Source organism: Nyctibius grandis, chromosome 21 (assembly GCF_013368605.1).
Source record: "Nyctibius grandis isolate bNycGra1 chromosome 21, bNycGra1.pri, whole genome shotgun sequence".
Taxonomy (NCBI): domain Eukaryota; kingdom Metazoa; phylum Chordata; class Aves; order Nyctibiiformes; family Nyctibiidae; genus Nyctibius; species Nyctibius grandis.
Window position 1 is genome coordinate 6,505,011 of NC_090678.1, and position 25,187 is coordinate 6,530,197.

The window sequence follows — 25,187 nt, forward strand, 5'->3', positions numbered from 1 at the left end:
TGCCCTTAGGGCCCCTCCAAACACAGGGGAGAGGTGAGAGCCAGGGAGATGTCTGGAAGGGTGGAAAGGTGCAGTGGCATTATTTACACACAAACCAAGGTAGCAATTTTAAAGGAAACCTGCCTTCCCAACAGATGACCCTGTAACTAGAGAGGATGATGGGTTTGTGCTAGAGAGGGGCAACAACTGCAAGATGCTACTGCTAACGGAAAAAAGCACAGAAACTCAAAGAGTCCTAATACCACGTCTAGATCACACTCTGGAAGCCTCCTCTTCCCCTTCTCCCTCTTTTCTCATTCCCACTGCTTTTAACACCAAGAAAGTTTCACATTTAGACATGGGTTTGGCTGTTGTGGGAAGCACATGGTTTCTGAGGGCCCCATCGCTGCTCTAGCTGAGCCTCCTCTGGGTTTGAGACAGCAGGTCTGTGTAAATTTTGGACCTCAGGAACCTGGGGTAAGAGTCTTTCTCCATCAGGCTGTGCACCTTCCCCTGAGCTTGGTCAAAGCAAGAGAGGGAGGGCTCCTGCATGTTTCTTCTTGTCAGCTCCCGTGTCTGGAAGTCTATGTTCACCTGGGAAAAGTAGCAGAAGAGAGTTTGGTACCGAGAGGCCAGTTTGCCTGCTTCACATGGCACATTTCATCTCAGCTGTGGCTGTACGAGGAGCAGAAGGACCAAGGTCCTACCCTCATCCATGCCTAAACAACCCCCAAAACTCTGTGGGGTTTAGCAATCCGGTGTTACAAATCCTGCCCCAAATTTGGAAGAGTTGAACTAGATTTATACTGATCTGAGCACTGCTGAAATCAAGTTACTTTTGTTCAGGCTCTTAAGCACGGGTTTATGTAGCACATCACCTAAAAATGCTGACTCAGCCTAACCTCTCTCTGTCAACCAAGGTTTCTCTATTCACTTTACTCTTCACTGCATCCCCAATATAAGAGTGAATGAACTTTTAGCTGGGTTTAAACTATTAGTACGGTCTTCTTAAATGTTTTTAAACTATGTTGTTATAAAACAAATTTTTGTTTTTTCCCATAACAGCTTTGTGTTACAATGTCTCGAGCAGGGACTTGAAAAAACAAACCACCGTGATGTTATGACTGCCGTTTGTTTGCAAAGCCAGCAGCCTGAGTTTCCCTGTTTTCTTTCCCTAGCAAAGCAGTCAGTGTTTGTTAGGCTTGTGGTTTAAAATCTGACTGAAAAGATGTTATTTGTTGCTATTAACCCAGTGTCCAAACTTAAGGGAGTCTAGAAAGTAAAGCTGTCTGCCTTAACTCAGATGACAGCAATACAGATTAGCTCTCTGTGTCACTTAAGGGTTGTCTCACATTCTAGCACGCCAAAATTATGACCACAGCATCCAGTTTTAGGAAAGACCCCATCCAACCTGCCCTCACGTTTCTAATCCAGATTCAGCCCTGCAGTCCTGAAAAATCTCACCCAGCTTCATGAATAACAGCAGGAAGATGCTCACCGAGGGCGATGGGGATTGAAGTGCGCCCCGAGATGCCCCCACCAGCTGGTGTAAATCTGGGTGCTTGTCAGTGGCCTCGCAATAGCCTTCCTAGCTCATAGGTGGAGTAGAGAGAGCCCTTTTAGGGGGATCCCCTCGCAGGCACCCGTGCAATCTCGCCGGAGGGCCGCCATGGGAGGGCAGGTGCAGCAAGCACCCTCCCGGTTGTGTTATGAATACAATAACACAACCCAACATCACAACACAGGATCCGACAGTCACATCAGCCTGTCAGTACTTGAAAGAGGACTTCACTATTCTGGGCTTCGGGTTGTGACTGCAGTTTTTGTTCAGCTCTGAGTTATTGCTCGTATCTTTCAGGAGGTCTAATTGAGTTGGGAGTTAGTCAGCAGATAAACACTCCTCCCTGGAGAGTCAACAAGTTAGTCATTCGTGGGATGCTCTTATACAAAATGTCCTGCGAGAAATGAGCCCCACAGCCTGCTCAGGGATTGATAGTAAATGAGGGGAGCAAGGTGAAGTACTCCTAGGAAGCTCATAGAGGTTAGGAAATGTAGGTTGCAGTTGCCAGTGAACTCACTGGCTGTGACTAATTTAGCATCATCAAAGCAGTTGCCCTCACCAGGGGATGAGTCACCCCGGGTAGAGGCAGCTCTAGCAGGCAGGATGGCATTCCCATCCTCCTCACCACCACCCCCAGGAGGGAAGGGAGGGCTCCCCTACCCCCTAGCACCCCACAGGTCCCAGCTGAGGGAGATGGACCATCTCCCTGCGCAGGAGGGATGCTCTGCCTGCCCAGGGTGCTGGCATACCCACCTCTCGAGGAGCCTGCACGTCGATGAACTCCTCGAAGATCCGCTGAGCCTTGGAGGCCAGCTTGGCTGCCGAGCGGGTCTTCTTGAAGTCCTCACAGGCGAGCCAGAACTCCAGGTTTTCCTCGCTGAACTCCGTCTTCAGGAAAGCGCGGAAAGCGGCCAGCCCATCTGTGAGGGAGGCACGGGGAGTTACAGCGGGAGGGGAAAGAGGGCAGGGAGCAGTCTCTTTAATAGGCATCCCTCCATCCACCCCTGCCTACCAAAGATCGTTCGATTTTTCTCCCAAGTTCTGTGATCCCAACATGTGTCCATAACTTACACTGTCACATCAGCCAGACTCTCGTGAGCTGCCACAAAGCCAAACATTTGCTGTTGCTCTGAAAAAGCGTTTTGCCAGCTAACACGGCAAAAGGCTTTCTTCGGGATTGGGGCACCTAACCTTTGAAAAGCTCCTCTTGAAAATGTCAAGCTTCAATGATACGGTCTTTGCCCCAGCATCTTGTGCGTGTTAATGCAGCACTTTGTAATGCCCAATCTGTCATTTAGAAAAACCTTTAATAAAACATAGCGTCCGTGGACTTGTCTCCTATGTTTTCTGTCACTTTGCTTTATTGCCTTGTGACATATTTTTTGTTCTTATTTAAAGAGAGGAAGGATCTCGGAGAGTCTAACTGCTACAGCTACAATACGGGGGAAAGGGAAAGGACGCGGCATAATTACCACTTGTGCAGTCGGTGGTAAAAGTGTTCTTATCGCTTGTTAATGCTTAGCAGTTGTGACATTTCAGTAATGTAATCTGAGTCAGCCGGGGCAGATTAGAAATATGGAAAGATTTATTAGGCAATCTGTGTCCTCTTAAAGCCCTGCCTGGGCATATTTATGGACACAGCTATTGTTTTTTATTTCCTTTCCCTGAATGGCACCAGCAGAGTTGAAGTAGCTGAAGGTTTCACACATGCCCTTTCTCCTTCCTTTAGCCTAGGGATAAATTTGGCTCCTAATGTTTGTTTGTTTTTTTTCCAGTAACATGTTTCTAACTTTTCCTGCTCTTTCTCTATAGGGTCTGAATATTTGTAGTTGATGACTGGAAACCTCCGGAGTCAGCATTGTCTCCTTCCATTCAAGTGTCTAAAAATATTGATGGAATCGGGAATACACTTGGCAAGGTCAGACTCCCCAAAAGGATGAGAGGAACAACTGCGTGTGTGCCTGGAAGGGATGGACAAAGAGCCATGAGGGTTTGTAGGACCTGAGTTCCTGCAATGCTGTGGGTTGAGGGCTCCACGTCCCCCCTTTCTGCCGTGAGAGATCTTGGCAGTGCTGCCTTCCCTCCTTCCTCCTGTGGCAGGGGACATGGGAGCTGGATGGAGCCCAAGGGGCGATGCCTGATGCTCGGTGCAGGTCATTTTCACACGTCCACAGCAAGCCCGGGCCCACCAGGGACGTGGCTGGCCATGTCACAGGATCCATCACAAACTCCCTTACAGCTTTGTCTTGGTTTTCTCGCCTGCACCAGGTATGCGAGGAGAAGCAGCAACGTAACACTGCCCTTTTTCTCCCTTGTGTGTCCTAATCTTATTCCTGCTTCTCTTGTTTCCAGTAATAACTCAGGACATGGGGATATTTTTCAGTTCCAGGTCCTGAGCCTGAGGCCCTAAGAAACGGCCCCAGGTGTTGAACAGCAACTAACAATCCTATTTCTGGCAGCGGAGATGCCTGACTGCCCACATTCTCAAAGGGAAAGGCAGAAAAGTTATTAGGCCAGACAGGACCAAAGTACAGGCTAAACCTCTCTGCTCTGTGTTTCTCAAAGCTCCTCCCTGAATGGGCTCTGCACTAACTGCTCCGTCAGCAGTCCGCGATGCAAAGAGCACAGCGATGGGCAACTAAAATGGGTAACATCCCATCTGAGCTACGCTTGCTGCTTCTGTCAGCCCCGGGAGGGTGAGAAATAGCTGTATCACATCAACTTGCCCAGCCACTTCTTGATTAATGCACTTTTAGGGGAAGATCAGGGTTTCACACTGCTGCTGTGGACAACACCAGGGCTCTGGGCCATGAGCGCTGCAGAGCAATTAACAGTGCAAATTGTGCATTCAAGCCTGGGGCAATAAAGTGACATTAGCCCCAAAGAAGCCTGCAGAGCAGAGAGGGACACAGGCATCTCCAGGAGCAGGGTACCTGCCAGGATCACGCTGCCCGTGGCTGCTTTGAGCCTCTCCGTGGGTAGATAAATATGGTGAATGAGAGAAATATTTTAGGGCTGGTCACCTCCCTGAAATCTAGGAGACACAAACATTTTTCAAAACCCATGTCCCCCTTAACAGCCGTAAAATACACAGGGAGCAAGTGGAGGGCTTGAGAAGAGGGAGCCTTTGCAGGAGGGAACAGAGAGGACATAACAGCAGGCTGGCAGGTTTCAGAAAGAAGAAACCACAAAAGCGAGGAAACAGCAGCTCCCCGAGACGTATGTCATTTTACGCATCATCAGCTCCTAGGATGTTTGATGTTAAGTATTCCAGCACCCAAGCTTGCTGTTATGACTATACAACCTCTGCTCTTGGTCCCTGCAGAGGTCTTGTTCCCCTTTCTCTGTCCTGGGCTTTTTCCCCCCGCCCTTTTCTCCACAAGAGCCCCAGCACTGACAGACGATCACTTGCAGAAATAGAAGCTTTGTGTGGCAGATATAATGTCCACAAAATATAATATCTGCCAAATATAGTATCTGCTAAAAGAAGGGGACATCATGATTGATGAGGCGAGAAAGGCGTTTGCTTCAGCCCTGCCCCAGAGAGCAGCCACAGCAGGTCCCTCCTGGGACCAGGAGTTTCCATATGCTCTGCCTCCCGCTCTCACGTCAGTCAGCTCCTTTTTATCTTCAAATAAGTTTAGACAGAGGATAAATAATAGTGTCTGGCTGTTCTCCGCTTCTTTAGGTATTCCTGTTGTGCACTCCGCACAGCCTTTGAAGACCTGGAAATGATAAGGGTGGACCTGGGAGGACCTTGCAGAGGTGGCCTTGGATGCAGAAGTCATCCTTGACTGGAGGCTGCCTGGCTCTCGGCAGGTTTCACCTTTAGCCTCTCACTGCTTGCCAGCATTTACAGCTGCGCCTGGCAGCCGCAGTTCAGAGATGGGAGCCCAGATGACTGCGCAGTAGCAAATTGCTGCCCACGAGTTCACCATGGAACAATGACAAATCTAGTTGAAAGGGCAGGAGGACAATTAGGTATGGGGACTGTCATCACCTGAGCTGGAATTTGACCTGGATGTTGGCTTTAATCTCCTCCCACCCAGGAAGGCTATCATGCAGGAACGATCAGCATTTCAAAGCTCATCCCACACAACTGGGCAGCTTTTTTGCTGGGCCAACCAGCACTGGACTGCAGTAGGATATCTGCAGGAGAGCATCACCTACTGAGTCAGCCCCCTGAAATACCCTGAAAGATGGGAACACCTGAGAAGTGCGATTCCGAAGGGATGCTTTACAGAAACAGCACAGAAATGAAAAGCAGGATTAGAAGTCTTCAGATGCAGCAGCACAAGGTATCCATAAAATGTGTAGCCTAAAGGCATGGCCATTCAAGACAACAGAGAGGTACTAGTATAGATACACAGCCCTTCAAGACAACTATTGGACACTTATTCAGGAATTTGACTCAAGAGCAGTGAGCCTTGCTTGAAACCAAAGGAGTAAATCAGCACTGATGGAGCAGAGAGGATGAAGGCAAAGAAATGGAGCTCTTCTACTGAGTGTCAAGAGTCTGAAAGAAGAGCAGATGATGTTTGCTTTTTACTTTTGCAGTGTAAACATAAGCTTCAAAATGCCCTGCTCTCTGTTCAAATAGACCAAGGGAATGCACACGAGGATTGCCAGGAAGGATTGTGCAAGTATTTGTACACACCATTTGCCCCATCCCAAGATCCTGCAGTGGGCCGTACAGCTATAACCCTGCAGGTCACCTGTGAATTACACAATGACAAGGACTTGTGTTTTACAGATGGGGACTGCCAGGCAGACCAAAAACTATGTGAGGATCGGGACTCAGACGCTCCTGACAAACCATTAAATGTTGTCCTTCAGGCCACGGAGAGCGGATCCTTTCTGGCAAGAAGGGCTGTGGAGGAAGGGACTGAACTGGCTAGCACAAAACACAGCACGGGTCTTAACTAAGGCAAGCTGCAGCAGCTCGAGGAAGAGCAGAGATGAGGGACTTAAATCATTCAGGCAGACAGCTTCATAACCAAGCATTAGCCACTGTCAGAGTAAGTGATCAACAATCATTTATTCAACACATGCATTTCACACCATCAGGGCAATCAGCGCTTCGTGTAGGGAATAAAGGTAGAGTCCTTATGGCTGGTAGATGGATGCTCTGTGGAGCATGTTGGGTCCAGAGCTGAAGAGACAAGACCACAGTGCTCTGTATCGTGTAGGTACATGCTCTCACTGCTGCTCAGCATCGCTTTGGTGAACGTTAGCTGCCTGTCACCAGCACAACGCTAATGCTAATGCTGTTCTGGCTTCGAAAGAACCAGGAGTAGGTTGTGATATTCCTGTGCTGTGTAGGAAGAGGAGCAATGTGTAGACAACAGAAAGAGGAGGGGGACAATAAAGTTTGTGTAGAAGAGCAAAGAGATCACAAAACATGGTGGACAGGGGAAAAAAATCACCCTTGAGATAAAAATGGAAATTCAGTGCAAAGGTTTTCTGCGTCGGATGCTTCGTTGAAAAGTGACTAAGGGTTGAGGACAGACTGTCCTGCTGGATTCTGGACAAATGACAAGCCATGTGTCCAGCCCCACGAGGGCTGCAGAATGAGACATGCCACTGCTTGTATTTCCCTCCAGCAGCCTGTCAAAAGAAATCTCCATCTGGCTGACCAGCCTGTACCTCCTGGGCATGGCTACAGAGGAAGGATTACTCCTCTGTTACTCACATGCATCCACACACACTCTGCAGGCCACACTGAGCTCCACTTCCCTGGGAGCCATCACTAATCCACGCTGGCAAAAAATGGGAAAAGATGCCAAAATCTAGCATGTAAAACCACTGCTTTTGCTCCCTGAGCACCCAAAGCAGCATTCTACATACGATCCATCTCTTGCTCTCTCAATTTCCTGCTGCAAAGTAGGCTCAAACTCCTCTCTCCTGTTGCTTGCCAGGCTTAGAAGCCCTGACCAAGGGAACACTGCAACACTGCGCTTGGGTCTCTTGCAGAGAGCGCAGACAAGGCCCCTGCTGTAAAAAGGGGACCAGCTGGCTGATCGTATGGTTTCAAGTTGATTTGCTCCACCCATTAGCAAAAACAAGTAGGATATCATTGCACTGACCTATGCATCTGCGTCCATCAATGAAACAGAGCTGAGCTGCATCCCACTATTCCTCACTGGTTACTCTAAGAAGGCTAGGCTGAGGGATGCTGATGTCCCAATGCCAGTGCAAAAGGAAGGTGGGGGTGTGACAGTGAGAACCTTTCTGCCTTTCCTGCTCACAATCTTATGCTTATGTCAACACAGGTTATTTTCTAAATGACCGGGGAATTAATCCAATTAGACCACTCCATGCAGAGGGGCATTGCCCAGCCCGGGAATCTCTGGAGACATGCAACTGCTTCAAAACCCAGGGTTTTTCAGTCCTCCACCCAAGGCGCTGCCAGAAGTAGCATGTCAGGATCAAACATTACCCACAGAGGCCATTCATTAAAACAATCGGTGGAGAGGGAAGGGAGGGGGCTGCACAGGGCCAGCGTCCCTCAAGGGGTATTTGACAAAAATTAGTATAATGACACTCTCCATAGAGTCTGTATAATACATAACACCTGTTCAGGTCACTTCCATTTGGAGACTCACGAATATAGGAAGTGGAAGAGTACAAGCTGTTTGCCTTTCCCATAACGAGCACTGCAGCCCTGCGAGCCTCCTCCGCGTACGAGGGCAGCCTGTTCACCTTGGCACTTCAGAGCGTCTTTCAGGGAGCTCTGATCCACTTTCTTGCTCCTTGAAGCTCTTTTCTGCATCTGTCCAACCCCTTGAAATACTACCCACAAAGACTGCTCCATTTTCAGCTGCTACATCCAGCTCCTGAGTCCTCCTTGAAGCACTCTGGGGTTTTTTTCCCCCCCAAAGAACAGGTTGACTGGAAGGGATCCAAAACTACCATAACATCGGGCCACGGCAGAAAGCACCACTGAACCCCCTGAAATCGGCATCACGATCTCCTTCCCAAAACAGACAAGCTGTCCATCTAGGGAAGGAAGAGGTTATGACAGATGCGTGGAGCAGAAGCGGTTGAGCAGATACAGTCTACCTGCTGATGCTGTGAGCCTCGGGGGAAACTCTCCCGGAGCCCAGCTGATGCTTAGCCCGTGCCCCCAAGCACGAATTCAAATTTGCCCTGGCTAATATTGTTCACCTGAGCAGTCACAGAGAAATTAGACTGAGACAGTTACAGCACATGCTTCTAACAGCAAAAAATGCAACTCTCTTTTGTTCTGTTTTCATAGCAGATCTTGTAATATATGTAATATATTCCTTTAGAAAGTAGTTTATTAAACAATTTTTCTTTGTCACTGATCACCAGGCAATGTCACCATGACTGCTGATTAAAAAAAAAAGAAAAAGATTAATTTAAATTTTAAAGACCACCTTCTGTTGCTACTAGGAACTGAATATTTTTCATTAGGTGCCAGGGAGTTATCAGAATTACTTTCCGTTCTAGAGACAGGCAAAAATCTGATAATTCATTTATCACTCTATAAGGCTAATTTATTAATAAAACCAGACACTCTTGTGGAGGCTGGTGGATGAAATAATTGAACTAAGGTTTGATTTAGCATGTGCAGCAGTCAGCTGAAGAGGGAACAGTCTGTATAATGTCAGTACATAGATGCGTAAATCCACTGGCTTTTGTAACCAAAGCACTTTTGCTGCAGTCTGTATCTAATAAGGAAAATTTCGACTTTTGCATTGGTGAAGCAGGAACAGGGGCTCAAGTACAGAACTGTAACACTGACGTGAATATCCTGTCCCCCCTCCCCAGCCCCAGGCACCCTATATTCTCTTTGGTGCATTTTTCCCTTCTTGTTTTGAATTTTGACAAAAGAAATGTTCCTTCTTAGCCATACCCAGCTACACCATCTTTTTTTTTCCTACTGGCTGCAAGAGCAATGTTCTCAACGAGCTACTGCTGCTAAAATTATATATTGCTTTTTCTGCCTTGGACAACCAGCCTGTTTAAAGTTGTCACTTAATTCCCTGCCAAAACTGTTGTCATCTCAGCAGAAATCCAGCAAAATTACACTTTATTTAAAATAAAAATATAATTCTACACTTATATTTTAAATTATAAGTGCAGAAAAACCTGAATCTCTAAGCAAGCCAGACAGTTCCTTATTGCAATAAAATAGTTCACCGCCCACATTGACTTCACCCCGACCTTGACTCGCTCTTGTTTTATTCTCCAATGGAAACACAGTAATGAACCTATACTGTGAACTTTGCTGTCTTGTCTATAATTTCTCAGCGTGAAAACACTGGTGAAGCAGAACAATATTTTCTGAACAGAACTGATGTGATTGATCTATTGAATGGAGCGAGGTGTGCTGGTTAGAGGGTTGCATAAGGCTTCTGGAGGTGAAATTTTCAGGTCTGCATTGGTAATTAGATCCTGCTAATGGCTACCACGCATGAATTTTCTGCTAGAGAGCAAGTTGTTCAAGGTTACTGGGCCACGTACACCGATGTGTCGTAGCACTCCCAGCAAAGGCTGCACTTCCACACGGTGTAGCTGCACAGAGGCTCAGAAGAGCAGCTGGAGGGAGAGGGAGACAAGCCGGTGCCACGGATCCCAGGGGGCTTTGGCAAGCTGAGAACCTGCCATGTGCTTGTGCTGCAAGACTGGACCCAGGGGCACATGCCAAAGGACAGCGTACGTGGCTACAGCATCAGGGTCCTGCCTCCAGTGCATCCCCAAGAGCTGGAGAAGGCTAGAGCTGGGGCTGGTGGCTTTATCAGTTGTGATCACCCTGTCAGGAGCAAAGCCAGGGAGGGAACCCACAGAAACCCACTCCCTCATGTTTTAACCAGAGGACAAATACCACCTATAAACGACTGTGACCGTTGCCTGGTGGGTAGTAGGCAACTACCCGATAGACCGTTCCTGTGCTATGCAACGCAATGCGTACTTCGTTTGCCCTAGCTAAAACCAGTATTAAGGGTAGGAGGGGCAAAAAAAAAGGTAGAATTTGATCTCTACTCACACTTATGGGACAAAAGGACATCAAAAGAGTCTGCCCATCTTGTTGCTTCTTCTGTTGACAGTCTTCTGTAAAGAAAGGAAGAGGCAAGTTACAGACAACCCACGGCTGCTGACCCCCTCTGGGGCTGTTTGACAAGGACACCGAGGAAGGCGGGATTCTTCTCACCTAACTTTGGACATCTACAATGTGGAGGTCTCCAGGTGAGCAAGTCACCCTGGGCTCCCTTAGAGTCAGTGAGGAGGTACCAAGGGACTTGACTTCTCTTCACCTCACATCTCCAGGTAGGTGGGTAAAATGGGCCAGATGAATCATACCCGAAAAGGGATAATTTTTTCCTCATTGACTCTAAGCAGAGGCTCAGGGAACAAGTTCAGATGTAGACATTTACATTGTAAATGCCAAAAGTTAAGTGAAATGAAACCCACCCCTGCAGAAGTGTTTATTTCTCTCTCCTGACTTTAAGGGGAAGGTTAGACTCTTAGGTTCGATGTAAGCAGTGACTTGTGATCAGACGGATCCCATCCCACTCATCTCAAATCAGGACTCTTGGATTGTCTGAAGCATCTTCCTTAAGTGCTGTGCAACCTAATGCAGGACTTTTTGGTAGTGTTTAATGACAAGGCTTAGCTAAGGAGGACTGTGGCCTGAAATTGCTGGTCACCTCTTACACCGAGTAAACTGCTCGGACTTTGGTTTGTGATGACAGAGGGGTAAATTACATCTTCAGATACCAGCAGACATGTCCCAAATACAGCAGTGGGGACTGAGTACATCACTCCTGGGACGTCCAGGTATTTTCTGAGGCTGTTCCTGCTGTATCAGTGCTGTTTTGTTTTCCTCCTTCCTTGTGGCTAAAAGAGTCACAGTCAAAGCTTATACAAAGAACAATAAAAGGAAGGTAATACTAGAAGGGGTGGTGGGCAGGCAGGGGAAGGACAGAAATGGGAGTGGGGTGGGATGCTGCAGCTATACTCACTTCAAAGCCCGGTTGGGCTTGTCCGGAAGAATAGCTGTGAAATCATTATATGAGTCTGATTTGTGAGACAGGCAGCCCAGGCGAGTCCTCATCCCTCTGTTCCTGTGGTCGATGTGGGGGAGCAGGGGTGTGAGCAGGGGAAAACCAAAGAAGACGACGATTACAAGTCTAGCCAGAGTGACAAAAAAAAACAAAACAAAACCCAACAAACCCAAGAAACCTCAGTGACTCTGTGCCTCATCAAACCTGTGTCCTTAGTTCCCTCATTTGTGGGAGGGACCCTGAAACGTCTTCAGTAAGATGCCAAGCAGACGCTAAGGACGGACTCAGCACCAGAGCAGCTGAAGGCTCACCCACAGCAGTCATTCAGCTGCTCTGGCTGGCAAAAAGGCTTTTAAAGGTGGTGATTTGGGATGGTTTCTTGGAAAGACCTGCTCTGGTCAGGTGTGGGAGGAGGACAAAGAGTAGCAATACCAGAAATCAGTCACCACGATCCGGCAGCACCAGAAACAGCACAAATACCAGGATTTGAGGGGTGGAGGGGGCTGGAGGAAGAAGAGATGGAGCAAGGCACCTGCAAGGTGAGATTGTACTGAAGAGCCATGAGACCCTGGCCAGGATCCCAAGCAGCTTCTTCAGACTCAGGGTTACATAAGCAGAACAAACTGCATCTCTCCTGACAGGCTTATCCAGGCAGAAAATGCCTTTAATGCTTTTTTCCCCTCTAAATTTCAAACCAGCCCCAGAGCCTTCACTCCTCTGCCAGCCCCTCGCATCCTCCCCAGCCCCCTTCCCAGGACAGCCAGCACGTCTGCAGCATCCTTCGTTAGATAACCCTGGGATGGGAGGAACACGAAGGGAGAGGGAAACATAACACACACATGCATTAGAGGGGACTGGCATCATCTCCTCTCAAAAACATATACGTGCCGGTTAATGGTTTTACATGGTCTACAAGGGCAGAGCCTGTGATTTGCCTCTCCAGCCCAAGGGCATCTCTTCTACTAGATTCTCTTGCATGTCGAGCGAGGCCATTCTCTCCTCCAGACTGTGGCAGGAGGATTTAGCAACCCAGCCTCCACTTCTCAGCTGCTGGACCCAGTTTGGAGCTGGAGAAAGCCCTTCTCCCAGCGCTGCTGCCAAACAGATGCCAAATACTTTCTGTGACTGCAGAGGGAAGCACAGTATTTTTCCCTTCCATATGTAATTCTTGCAGAACCACTTCAGCACCAGCAACTGAGCCAATCCGTAGCACGCCTGTTTCCCCCTTCTCCTCCCGCCCTTCGGAGAGTTTCTATTATTGCACATCTTAATGTAATCTTAAAGCAAATTAAATGTTAATTAAATGCAATGAGTGTCTCCTTGGCACAGCACAGGCAGCTCGCAGCGTTTAAAACAAGCACAAAAACCTGGAGATCTTCAGTCGCAGAAATTGTTGCACGGCCTCAAAGCACAGACCCGTGACCAGTGGCCTCGGGATGCCATGCTACATAAACCTCAAACACCAATGCAAAAATACTGTTTGCAAAGTGTGGTGTTTCTAGCTGAGCACGCTGGACCTGCTGTGCTCCAACGGACACCGAGTCCACTATACGATCTTTCTGGTACCTTTCCTGATACCTCCTGCCCCCAGCCTTTATGTATCCTGCGCTGTTTGTTCTAGCAAGCTCATGAATCTCTCAGCAAGAGGTGTGACACGCATTACTGCAATGCTGCTCAGGATTCCCTCTGATGCCTGAGATCAAGGGACTGCAGCGGGAAATCAGAGCGTATGGGGGGCGGAGATGCTGCGCCATGAGCAAGGAGCTTGTCTCTCATGGAACACCGATCTCTAGGTGAGGACTTCCAAGACAGGACACAGGAGAAAGAGGGGGAAAGAAACCGGGTCCACAGGAGGCGGAGAGGCAAGGGAAGGGCAGGAGGGAAGAGGGGACACTGCAGCAGGCTGAAAGGCTCGCAGGACAAGGTAGACAGCGACAGGGTGGGCAGAGGTGAGGGATGCATCGTGTCTTTTCAGTTACCTCCGTGGGATCAGTAAGGCAGCCATTCAGGCATCCAGTTATAGTTAACCTTCTAACTGGCTGGCTTTGGACAGCAGTCCGGGGCTGTTTGCAGGAGGCAGGAGTGCGGAAAGGAGGGATTTACTGTTTCATGTCCTGGCGCTTAAAAACATATCAAAGAATCCTCTGAAAAAAAAGGAGGGCCAGTTGTTCTCAACCCATTTGATCCTTGCCTCCTAGCGCTGCAGGTCAGTTTTTCAGTGGAAGACGTTCAGAGTTGAGGGATGATCACAGAGGAGAGACAGCATTTCCTCCTTCTAAGACCAGGACCGTGGGTTAAGTCCAGCTTCAGGTCTAAAGTGATTGAGTTTGGCGTCACAGCTCACCACGGAGCAGCAGGAGTTGGCATTATCGCACTCATCATTCAACACCTCTGAAGGTCTCTCCTCAACAGGCAGAGCTCCGGGCTGACCTCGCTAAGAAGACCAAACTACCTCTTGTCCCTGTCCCTCCAGGTCATGGCTGATGTTAATGGCCAGGCATCATGGCAAAGCTGGCACTGCAAATAAAATAACAGGAGGACTTCACGCGTCTGCAGATGCTGGTCCTTTCACCATCACAGGCTCAAGCACTCACACAAAAATAACTCAAAGAAAGCATCTCCTCTTCGGGGTGAGCCTGCGAGGAGCCGCCAAGAAGATGCACAGTCTGCAAGGGGAGGGAAGGAGGAAGGGAGGGACCGAGGGGATGGCAGGGTCTCCGTGAGCCTTGGCACACAGGCAGGTTGAACAAATCTCACATCAGAGAGTGAAGACAAGGTCCACCAGCCAGGAGACCAATGGGACAGAGAGAAGGACTGTTTAGTGAGCAAAGGGCAAAGGTTTCTTATTTGCCAGGACAGGGCCAAGCTCCAGATAACCTCCATGTCCTCTTGCCCAGAGGGAAGAACTGAGGAGGAGACAAAGGAACTGATGAGAGCAGAGACAGTGTGCAAAGGGGCCAGGACCCTGCTCGTCTGGGGCCTGGGGAGATCCCAGAGCTTGGGCTGCCCAACGCAACATCCCTTTTAAAACCTGATTACATTAAAAACGCACAAAGCCTCTTCCCAACTAAATTAATGGAACTGGGATTGCGCTACATGCCAGTGAGTGCATTTCCTTAATCCCTACCCTGACCGGCTGCTTCGGTGCGCTTTAACTGAAATCAATCCTTGTAATTCCTTAAGCCCCTTTAAATTTCCTCATTAACAGCCTCACCCGCACGCGGGGCCACGGCACACGATTTCCTAGAGTCCAGCAGCCCCTACTCCCCTGTCCCACTGCTGCTCCGAAGTGACGGCTGGCAGCGGAGCCGGGTGCCCTCTCCCTCGCAGCCTCCTCCAGCACCCTGCTTTTTGGGGGTACTGTTACGAAATAGCCTTCTGCTCGCCCCCGCTCGCCAGCCCCCGCAACGACAACCTGCACAGCTGAGCAGCACCCAACTTCCCTGTGATCCCAAAGTCTGCCTGACTTCACGGACACTGAGACCTGTATTTCCCGTGAAGGCAATCCCACTGCTAGGCTGATGTACCCACAGATATTTCCTCTGATTGCAAACAAAGCTGGTCAATTATGACTTTAGAAATACAATCTGTGGTGTCTAGTAAAGGCATCCTGGTAAGGGTCCATGGTGAGGTTTTTTGCCTCCTGCTCCATCATTCATCCTACCTCCCCCTCCTATGAAAGGACACCCGTGGGTCAAGGAGAATTGCCAGTCTCATCATAGCTGTGTTTTGGGGGTTTCTCCTTGGGAGACAGAAAGGGAGGGGTGTGATTATGACATTCAGGTTATCGAACCACCCCAGGAGATCACCTGGGCAAAGATGAAGAAGCCATCCCAATAGCAAAAATCAGCAGCACAAAGGTTAAAAAAAAAAAAACCAAACACAAACCATGAGATCTCAGGAGCTTCAATAGATTTAAGACCATACATTCACATGCAGAGAAAGCCAGAAAGAGCTGAACACAGAGGCACTGCAGACAGACAGACACAGATAAAGATACTCACTGCCTTTGACCTGTCCTCTCTGCCGGCGGGTCTGCGCTGACAGCGTGGTCAGAGAGGCTCTGGGGAGAGAGCAGAGCCGTCTTCTTCAGAGACAACCCCCTGCACGGGGTGAGAGTCACCCTTGGACACCCCTTCCCTCCCCACCTCTCTCCGAGCAGCAGCAGCAGCGGCGCAGCTCAGAGCAGATCGCTCTCGCATCCAGCAAAACCCTCCAGCAGCCTCATCCCGGCAGGCTGGGGCTGGGCTGCGCAGCCGGCGGAGCCCACCGCATCGGCACCTTTCACCGCACCCCTCCTCACCCACCTGGCCGCACAGCCCCAGCTTCTCCCCCGTTGGGGACGGGGGACCGCTCCGCACGGGCAGCGGATGCCAAATGCTGGCGGGGAGCATCTGGGGGCGGGGGGGGGATTGCCTGCGAAAGCGCTCACTGTTGTCACCCTCGGTATGTTGGAATAAAGCATCCGCCTGCACCGTTGTAATCGGCTCCTCTGAGGTTTAAGGAAGGCTGCTGCCCTCAGATCACAGATCATCAAGGAGCTGGCACAGACAGAAGGGATGGGAGAGTTTAATTAACGAGCCCTGGTGTCAATAGGGCCAAATAAAATCGTTAGCAGGCAAGAGAGGACCTCATTGCAGGCCAGGGGGAGAAATAAGAAAAAAATCCACCTGGCAAGTCAGTGATGTGACCGACCCCTTTTATCTGTCTCCCCTTCCCTCACACCTGAGGTGTGCAGTCCTGCTCGCTCCCTGCCCCGCAGCAGGCTCCCTGCCACCTCCCTCGGGGCGCTCACCCCACGGTACAGGCTCCCGTTCCCTTTTCCCTCCTGCACCCACACCTCCATCCTCCAGAGGATGTATATGGGGTGCCCAGTGCACCCCAGTGACTCTACCAACTAACTCACGCACAGCACCTACACGGTGGGGCTGCAGCACAGCCCCCCAGCTCTGGGCTTAGCTCACACATCAGTAACAACACCCGGGTGTCACGCCAGCTGCACAGGCACTGATGTGGGTCACTGACTCACTGAGAGCTCAAGCCATGAGATCTCCACTGATTTTTGATCCTGATGAAGTTGATTGACTAAAAAAAAAATATAAAAATTATAATAATAATAAAAAAGAAACTCCTCTGCAGTTAAACAAGTCATTGGCTTTTTCCTGGAAACTTGTAGTCACATGCCTCTCCTCTGCTAAAACACTGCTGGGCCTGTCATGCTGGTGCTACCAGCAGGAAGCGTGTCTTGAGATAGCACATTATCACCAGGCAACATCCCCGGGGAGAGACAGAGTCCTGCAAAACTCACTACAAAAACACAGGCATCAGTAGCACTGCAGCAATGATCCCAGCTCTCCATCGTCTTGGATCCCCTCCTTCACAGCTCAACTTGGCAAGGAAATATTTGCCTTGTTCGCATCCTCCCATCGCAAAGCCCAGCTCATCCTGACCTGGGTTAATCATGTCTCCAGCTATCAGAAGACAAGCACTGAAAAAATGCCACGGCTTGATATGATCTCCTCTCAGCCAAGGTCAAAGGTTGAGGTTCATCTTATGCCTCTGGTACAACAGGCTGGTTTGTTCAAACTAAATAACAGTCAGCTTCAGCCTTTGCCCCAAACCCAAGCCAAATTTAATACAACATCACCAAGGGATTAACTTGTAACATGTCACTTTTGTATTAATGCATTTCCACACTTCCAGGTTCTCTCTGAGCAACCACAGGATGTCAGAAGTGACGACGTTTTCATAATACTTCCAGGACATCCCTCAGATCTCATTTACACAGACTTTGTGAGGTGGGGGAGGTCAACAAAATGTTCAATCAACAAAGCTCTAGATAATTCTAGTCCATTATTCAGACACCTGGACTTTGCTGCAGTCTCAAACAAATCAAAACCTCTGATCCACTAACCCTGGGTGGGATAGATCAGAGGACCACGTGGGCACTCCCGCTCCTCCTCCTGCTTTTATGCCAGTTTTATATATTGCCATCACCAGTACGGACCAAGACCCCAGTCCTTATTTCTCCAGTACGTCAACACACCCTTTTCGTGACCTCAGTGAGGTCCTGGAGCAGCCCACAAACGACACTCAACATCAACAGGTTTTTTTTCTTCTAGTTTCCTGTGCCAGGTGTGAGTTAATAGAGAACAAAAATAAGTGAACTGTGTTGACAGAGGCACTATGGGAAATATAATTAAATTGCAGATACAGAGAATTATATTTTACAGAATAATATTTTAGAAAGCTTCTGTGCAGTAGAAGAGGTTTATAGCAAATTCCTTCTAAAATAGCCCTCCTGCTTCTGACCAGTCTGTAGCTTCTATTTAAAAGCTTTTAATAAAATAACTCATTTTGATATTAGGCTTGAATCCCATCCAAAATTTTAAATCTCTCCAATAAATACTTTAAAGCAATTGCCTCATGACCTGCTAACATCAAACACACAAGTGATGAACACACGCAGCGTCGGGAGTGTTGGCTGTCACTGGACAGGGCAGAAGGGAATTTGCCAGCCTGGTCCCAGGACGTTAATCTTCTCTCCACCACACCAGGGTCCTTTTCACCCTCCCTATTATTTTAAATGTCTCCCTGCCTACTCTGTGTGTTTTTTCCATTGGTCATCATTCAAGTGCTTTTTACCCAAAAACTTCTTCTGGACCAAACACCTCCACCAGTCCACTCGGTCCCAGTTTCTGCCACTCAGTTGCTGGACAAAATCGCGTGGCCTGAAGACATCTGTTCCTTCCAGTACTGCTGCCCTCACACATCCTCCTCACACAGAGCAGGAAGGCAGCTCTGGCTGGTAGCTTTTGGGTGGCTTTAGCCGCTCCAGCTACAGGGATGCTCCTCCCGGGGCTGGCAGCTGACCACCCTTCTCAGTTTGGAGCTGGAAGATCAGAGGATGCCTACGCTGACTAGCTCATTCGCTTGGCTGACATCTCCAGGGGGTTTGCCTTAAATAAGCTCCTTCACCTTGACATTTAAGCAAACTTCTCTCTATCTTCTCACTCTTGCTCTGTTTCCCTGGGGTCTGCTGCCACTCTGGGATTCCATTATTTTATGCTTAACGAGCTGTCGCGCTGAGCCTGCTGCTGTCGCTTCCACTTCTCATTTCTGACTTCATGGCCTTGTCATATTTACAGTGATCCGCGCCACGAGGGCTTTGAACTTCTTGGGGGATGCATTCGCTCTTACTTTGCAATTTTTCCTGGGTCTGTGCCAGCATCTCTCTTTTCTAGCGCCGTGCTGGAAGGGCCTCGTTCCAGGGTGTGCTTCACGACTTGCTAGTCCAAGAAGTTTTTCCCTAGCACCAAGAAAGTGCTTCTTCAGACTGCTGTCATGTTTGGCAGCTACATCCCCACGGCTGAAGTCATTCTTTGGTACGTTTTCATGTGGTGCTGTTGCCTCTGTGATCTGTCTGGAAGATGCTTGGTGATGGAGGCTCTGTGACTGCAAAATGCCAATTGCATGGGGCCGGGTGCCTCCCACAGGAGTCACTGCTTTGGGAATGCAGGTGATCTGCATGCTGCAAAGCCTGCCTTTAGCTCAACCACAAGCCTGCAGCCATGGTCCTCCACTTCTGCTATGACCCAAGGGGGCTTTGGTGTTTTGCTGGAAGACTGGAAGGAACAACCACCCTTGACCTGGAGTGACAATCCTAGGAAATCTCTCAAGACACAAAGTGGCATTTGATCTCCTCTGATACATGGTCGTTCAAAATTTATCCAGAATCCAGACTGGTACTTGTATAGGCTCAACCCCAAGGTAATTCGAATTAGTAATTAATTCATCTCCAGAGTTTGCTGTTCTCCATCACTGTTTGCGATTAAAGCTGGAAGAAAATGGTTAGTAACTGACATGTGACATGCAATGCTCTGCTCACTGTGCCAGGCTGCCTGCCTGCTTGTTTTAGGGTCCAGGGGAAAACACGCTTGGTCCAGCACGAGGTGACTGTCTTGGCAGGAAGGAATTACAACTGACATAGATAGCTTCTAAACCGCAAAACAAACCACAGACTTGTCCTACCGGTGAAAAGAGCCACAAGAACAGCTCCCAGAGCTGCAGTAACATGAGGAAACATCCACAGATGTAGCTCAGAGTGTTTTTAAGGGGTTAATTTTTCTTCTATTCACCTTAAACCTCAAATCATTCTCCACATCAGGCCAGGCAGGCAGGAAATCCTCAAAAGTGAAACAAGGAGAGCTTGAGTTTTTGGGATAGGTGAGGAAGCCAAGCAGCTGATATACTGGATGAGGGGCTGATAGAAGAAGCCACCTCACATGTGCTAACAAGGCAGGGCAGGAGATAGGAGACACCCACTGAGCTGAACTCCCTGTGGAAATAAAAGGCTGCATTCAAAAATAAAAATGAGTTACATAAAGTATGATCCACAGTTCTGTCTCTGGCTTCGCTCGAGAGCATGGCAGCTATTTAAATTCTCCCCCTGGTCAATGATAAGAGTGTCTCCCGGACGTGTATGCGGCTCTCGGGCACTGCGATCGCTGCAGCAGAACAGATGCCTCCACTGCGAGATGGCTCCTGGCCCCAGCATGCCCCAGCTCCCTTCCCAGTTCCTCCAGGCAGGCAGGATGCAAAACCGACAGCGAAGCAGTGCAGGAGGCTCCGGGCTGAGAGGGGCAGCGGGCGAGACAGGAACCAAGGGGAAGAATTTCCCCTTTAAAGCACTTGATTACGAATTCATAATTGTTCTCTGAGGAAGCACGCTGCCATGCCCAGGAGCAGTTACACATAAAGCAGCGTGTCGGTGCCTCTGTGTGCGCGTTAGAGAGGATGCTGTTAGCGTGGAGCAGGGAGGCAGAAAGGATCGGAGTTGACACAGAGCTGCTCTGGGCAGCCCTGGAGTCCTCCCACCTTTCAGCATCGTGGCTGCTGTCAATATGGCAGTGGCTGTAAGGCAGTTGGTGTGTATGGCCGGGAAGCCAAAACGGATCCACCCCGATAGACAGCGCTCCACAAAGATCCCTACCGCAGATGCTCCATCCCTTGTACGTTTTGATTGAGATGTGATGCTCGACACGGGCCAGGGAGTGAGGCTTGCTGACACACGGGGTTCATTTTCTGCTGAGAGATCATTCAGGGTGCTTGCAAGCAGCCTGCATTTTGGGAGCTGAACGCTGCAAACTAGTTGCTTATTGAATGTTAGAAATCAGCCCCGAGATCTCAGGGTTGCAGTCACAAATCCATTTATGACGGACAAGGTCGAGGCATCTTTTCTCTTATCGCCGTTATTTCAAAGACTCAGGCTTACAGGGCACCCAGGTCCCACAGCAAGGATTTACTGGGGCAATTAACCGCTACACAGATACACAACGTGGCACTGGGAGGTCACTCCCACTGCAGCAAAACACCCGAGCTTGTGCTTAACTTTAAACACGTGAGCAGCTGAATGGATATCTGTACGGTGAGATACAAACAGAGTTAACCGCACGGGTGAGCTGGGATTTCTCTTTCTTCTCTGGAGGCCACTGCTCTAGCCTTAATTAAAACATAAATGGAGTTAGATGGGCTCATCCTCCTTCTCCAGCAGACAGTTCTTTCATAAAAATGCCTGCTGCATCCAGCACCGATCTCTCCTCGGGAGGCTGGCCTGCAGTCATCACCGGTGTCCTGCCAGTCTGGGTAGAGATGCACACCAAGCTCTGCCAACACCTGCCCTGGTCAAGCCCTAAGGACTGGGCAACATCTCCAGAGCCTCATGGAAGGACTGCAGGGCAAGAGGCCAGGCATGTCCTGCCAGCGCAGACCGTGCTGCTTCGGAGGAGCCTGGGGCTGCAGGGACAAGCAGGTCTCGGGGAAGGGCAGCACAACAGGGCAGCGAAAGCACAGCCACTTATGCAACGTGTACGCTCCCCAGCTGGAGGAATGCAACTGCATTCCTGCGGGACTGGGTCCAGCGGCAACCAGCCACAGAGAGAAGATGCCAGCACAGCTTGTATTTCTGAGCTCTGCCAAATTACCAGCTTATTCCCCCCACCCATCAAACAGCAAAGAGACGACCCTTGCCGCTGCAGGGATCAGGAAGACAAGCCCTCTCGGGTTAGCCCCCTGTTCTTCCCCCAAAGAGCGCACATACTCCTGCCATCTGCAAGTTGTCGCTACAGGCTCTGCTCCATGCAGTTCTCTCACTTCCAACACATTCTCCTTTCGCTCCAATTAGTCTTATTTTTAACTAGCTCAGCCCCAGCGTTCAGCCCAGGTGTTAGTCACAATGTCACAGACATCCAAATATTCAAAGGAAATACAATCCATCATTTTAAAAATAACAACAACAGCAAAGAGGGGGAAAAATAAAAGACGGTGAAGATCTCAGAGCTGCAGGCACCAGCACAGACTGATGTTTTCTCCCAGCATCAAAGGCCCACTGCTAATCCCATTGAAACGGAGATCACCCCAGAACCAGTCCTGCTCCTGTATCAGCCCAGCCAGGGCTGAGCTGGGCTTAACATAAGAAATACACTGCTCTCTTTCCCCATCTGCTAATTAGAAGCGGTGTCTGTGTCCCTTTGACCATTCATAAGATGCCACGGGAAGATGAATGCACTGGGAGAAGCGCTGCCATGACATTAGTAGGGATGACACCCAAGCAGCACCCTTCTCCTCCCGCTTTGTCCACGGAGCCTTTCTTCCCCACGAAAACTGGGGCAGGAGCAAGTAACAATCCCTCACCCAGGGACTGGTAGCCAAGCAGAGGACCATGGGACCTTTCATCACCCACCACGGCCCTCCTAGCTCTTACCTGTCTTGCAGCTGGCAGCGGGGTGGTGGCTACGTGGCTTTTGGTGCTTGATGGACGTGGCTGGTTGGGACCCTGAGGAACAGTGTCTGCAGACTCCCGGTGCATCGGGGAGGGCAAAGGACCCAGCCCGGCCACGGTTCTCTCTGGAGGAGCAGCAGCACTGTGCTACTTTTCCTGGTGTGAAAAGAACAAGAGCTGGTGGAAGAAGGGGGGTTACGAAAGAAAGGGAAGGGAGAGAAGGGAGAGGGAGAGCGCACGCTCTCGCAGATGCACACAGGCAGAGCAGACAGAGCCGTGTATAGGATGGCACTGCCTGGCTTGCTCTCGTTATTGCCGCGGGCTGGCTGCTGCCCGGGGAGAACTCGCCAGCATCCGCTGCTGGCCGGGGGCACGGTGGGAAAAAGGGACAGGGAAGAGATTAGGGACTCATGGACCATCGGAGCGAGGAAAACTACCGCCTGGGCACCAGGGGCTTTGTTGTCTGTGTTTGCTTTCACCTGGGAGGGGAAGGGCCGTACCAGAGGGCAGGAAGGGATTGCGGTGATAGAGAGTTCAGCTTCTCCTCGATGACTCCTCTCCTCCTTTGAACATAAAAAAAATCCCCAACCCATCCTCAGCTGCACCATTTAAGCACCATTTAAAGCTCAGCCTCCCCCCCTCATTCCCATTATCTGGGTCATGCCGATGCAGTTCCAAAGGCCTGGCAGGGCTGTGGGAGGGTGTGGAGAGGCACTCCAGCCATAACACCTTCCCTGGGCACGCTGCACAGAAAGCTGCTTGCAGAGCTGCCTGCAGTCCCTGACACTCCCCTGACCGGCTGCAATGACAGACCCAAAACACCAGGGATGCTGAGATCTAGCCGTAATCCTCCCCCAAGGGGCACCTGTTCCTCACTACACCGATTTTTACAATGTGCTTTTCTAAAGCATCACATGCTTTAGAAGGAAGGAAGAGCTTTGTGCCTAATGCCTTTGCCAGCTTTTGAAGAGATCCCCCACCTCTTCCCCTCTTCTGTTCTGGCTCACCACTCAGAGGGGCTGGGTCTCACCTGGGGTGCTCAATTTGGTCACTGGATTTGGTCACAAGGATTAAAATGAAAGCAAAGTCAGATGCTTAAGGTATTATATCCTCCACTGAAACTCCCCCAGTCACCCATTTACTGCAACTCCCTACTCTAAGGCTTCCCACTGGTGATTTCAGAGACACACAGATATCTAGCTACAGGGCTGCTAGTAATAAAAATCAATAGGTGTGATGCACTGAATTACGAGCGCAGAAAGCCTCCAATACCCTCCACAGCAGTTAACCCAAGAGTACACCACGTTGCCAGCTCCATCTTTACCTCTAAGTGACTATGTTCAATAATACACCTTCAATACTCACCTGAGATCACACACATGTCTACAGCAGAGCAGGGTAGGACCCAGTCCTACTGAGCCAAAATCCAGCACTCTGACTGCCTGCCTGCTCAGCTGGCCTCAGGACATCGGTGCCCAGCTCCAGGAAACATCTCCCTCACGGGTTACTCTGCCAGGAGCTGTCAGAACAGATTTCAAGTCACAGCATGCCATCCGCCCTGGAACAGAAAAGATCTCACTGTGCATCCATAGCTACGGCTGGCTTCTCTGGCTGTAGCAGCAGATACGTTGGCCCAGGGGATGATCATTTCAGGACCTACAACCAGGTACCCTTATTTCCACCACAAGAGGAGTAAGAAGATAACATCTGATGCTACGTCAAGATCCTGACCATTTCCCCACCACAGAGAGACCCCAGCAGCACTGGGGAGCTGGATCCCTTTAGGCTGCTGAAGTAGGGGGTAATATCCCTGCAAGCGGGGGGCGCAGGCATCTCTTTTCCAGCCCTGTGCATCTGTATTACTTATATATCTCTAATAAAGCCGCCCCAGTCTCAGTGGATGCAGGTCAGCTTTCTTACGCCCCAGGGCTGGGAGATTTCCCAATGACATCCATTCTCTATAGGGCTGTTTTTGATGCAGAGATGCTGCAGTGCCATCTCCCAGTACGCTCAGAGGGGCGGGGGTGAAGCATCTTTGGGGAAAATAATACCCACATCTGCGTCTTCTGGGGAGTGAGGAGCCATCTGCTCCATGCCCCAACACATGCGGCCAACCTTCGTGTCTCCAGGACGCCGTGCAGCCTGCCAGGGAGGCAGACCCTCCAGCATCCTCGCAGCTGGGGTCTGGCTTTCCCAGGGGGAAAGGCCAGGGCACCTCGGATTTGCCACGCACTGTCCAGGACTTCGCAGGGTCGTGCCACCTGCATGGGGACACTGTTGGGGCACTGTCTGCCACCACTGTGAAGGCTTTACAGGGGTAGGGATGGCTTCTTCCCGGGTGAGCCAGGATTTCCAGCTGCATGCAAAAAATCAGAGGGTTTGTTTTGTACACGTGCAGAAGCCTAAACTTAGCGAGCAGGATGTTAATTCGTGAGGGGAAAATAGGCCATATTTATGTAACTGGGAGAAGCTGCAGCGAAGGCTCCGGATCCAATGGGAGAGCAGTGTATGTTCAGGGCTAACGACAAACGCTGCTATTCACTCGGCTTTGTGGAGAGCTCCAGCAACTGCATATTCATCGCCCTACACCCCAGAGAACAGGCTTTGAGGCTTTCCAGGCTAAGAATAGAGGTCTCGTTGTGTTTGCTGCTCTACGGCCCGGGTTTTGTCCGGGATTAGAGGCACTGGGGTGTGGAAGCCCGGCTGAAGCAGCGCTGTGAACAGCAGCATTTATGTACGCCTGTGAGCAGTGCAGGGCTCTCGGCTCAGCAGGGGTGGAGAGCGCTGAATGAAGGGCAAAAGCATTCACAGCCACACAGGATGGCATTAGTGCTGG

The 25,187-nt window shown here is 50.0% G+C and overlaps 1 protein-coding gene across 3 annotated transcripts; it reads right to left on the reverse strand.

Annotated features, from left to right (window-relative positions):
• Positions 1 to 390: 390 nt before the first annotated feature.
• On the reverse strand, positions 391 to 22,438 carry RGS8 (regulator of G protein signaling 8). 3 transcript variants are annotated; one of them, XM_068416888.1, is made up of 6 exons: positions 22,334 to 22,438; positions 15,576 to 15,634; positions 11,530 to 11,631; positions 10,554 to 10,618; positions 2,294 to 2,460; positions 391 to 573 (listed from the first exon to the last, which is right to left on the reverse strand). In XM_068416888.1, exons 1-6 carry the CDS (start codon positions 22,436 to 22,438, stop codon positions 391 to 393), a joined length of 681 nt encoding a protein of 226 aa, XP_068272989.1. The 3 variants fall into 3 exon arrangements, with proteins under 3 accessions (XP_068272989.1, XP_068272988.1, XP_068272991.1); XM_068416887.1 differs by lacking the exon at positions 22,334 to 22,438 and adding an exon at positions 15,879 to 15,965; XM_068416890.1 differs by lacking the exons at positions 15,576 to 15,634; positions 22,334 to 22,438 and adding an exon at positions 13,551 to 13,576.
• Between the last annotated feature and the right edge of the window lie 2,749 nt (positions 22,439 to 25,187).

What these genes read in the sequence shown, in the direction of transcription:
- RGS8 (XM_068416888.1), bottom strand. Translation starts at nt 22,438, where the DNA reads ATGCACCGGGAGTCTGCAGACACTGTTCCTCAGGGTCCCAACCAGCCA. An exon ending in CGCTGCCAGCTGCAAGACAG is followed by an intron (nt 15,635 to 22,333) that starts GTAAGAGCTAGG and finishes CTCTCTCCCCAG; the next exon opens with AGCCTCTCTGACCACGCTGT. An exon ending in GAGAGGACAGGTCAAAGGCA is followed by an intron (nt 11,632 to 15,575) that starts GTGAGTATCTTT and finishes CATCGACCACAG; the next exon opens with GAACAGAGGGATGAGGACTC.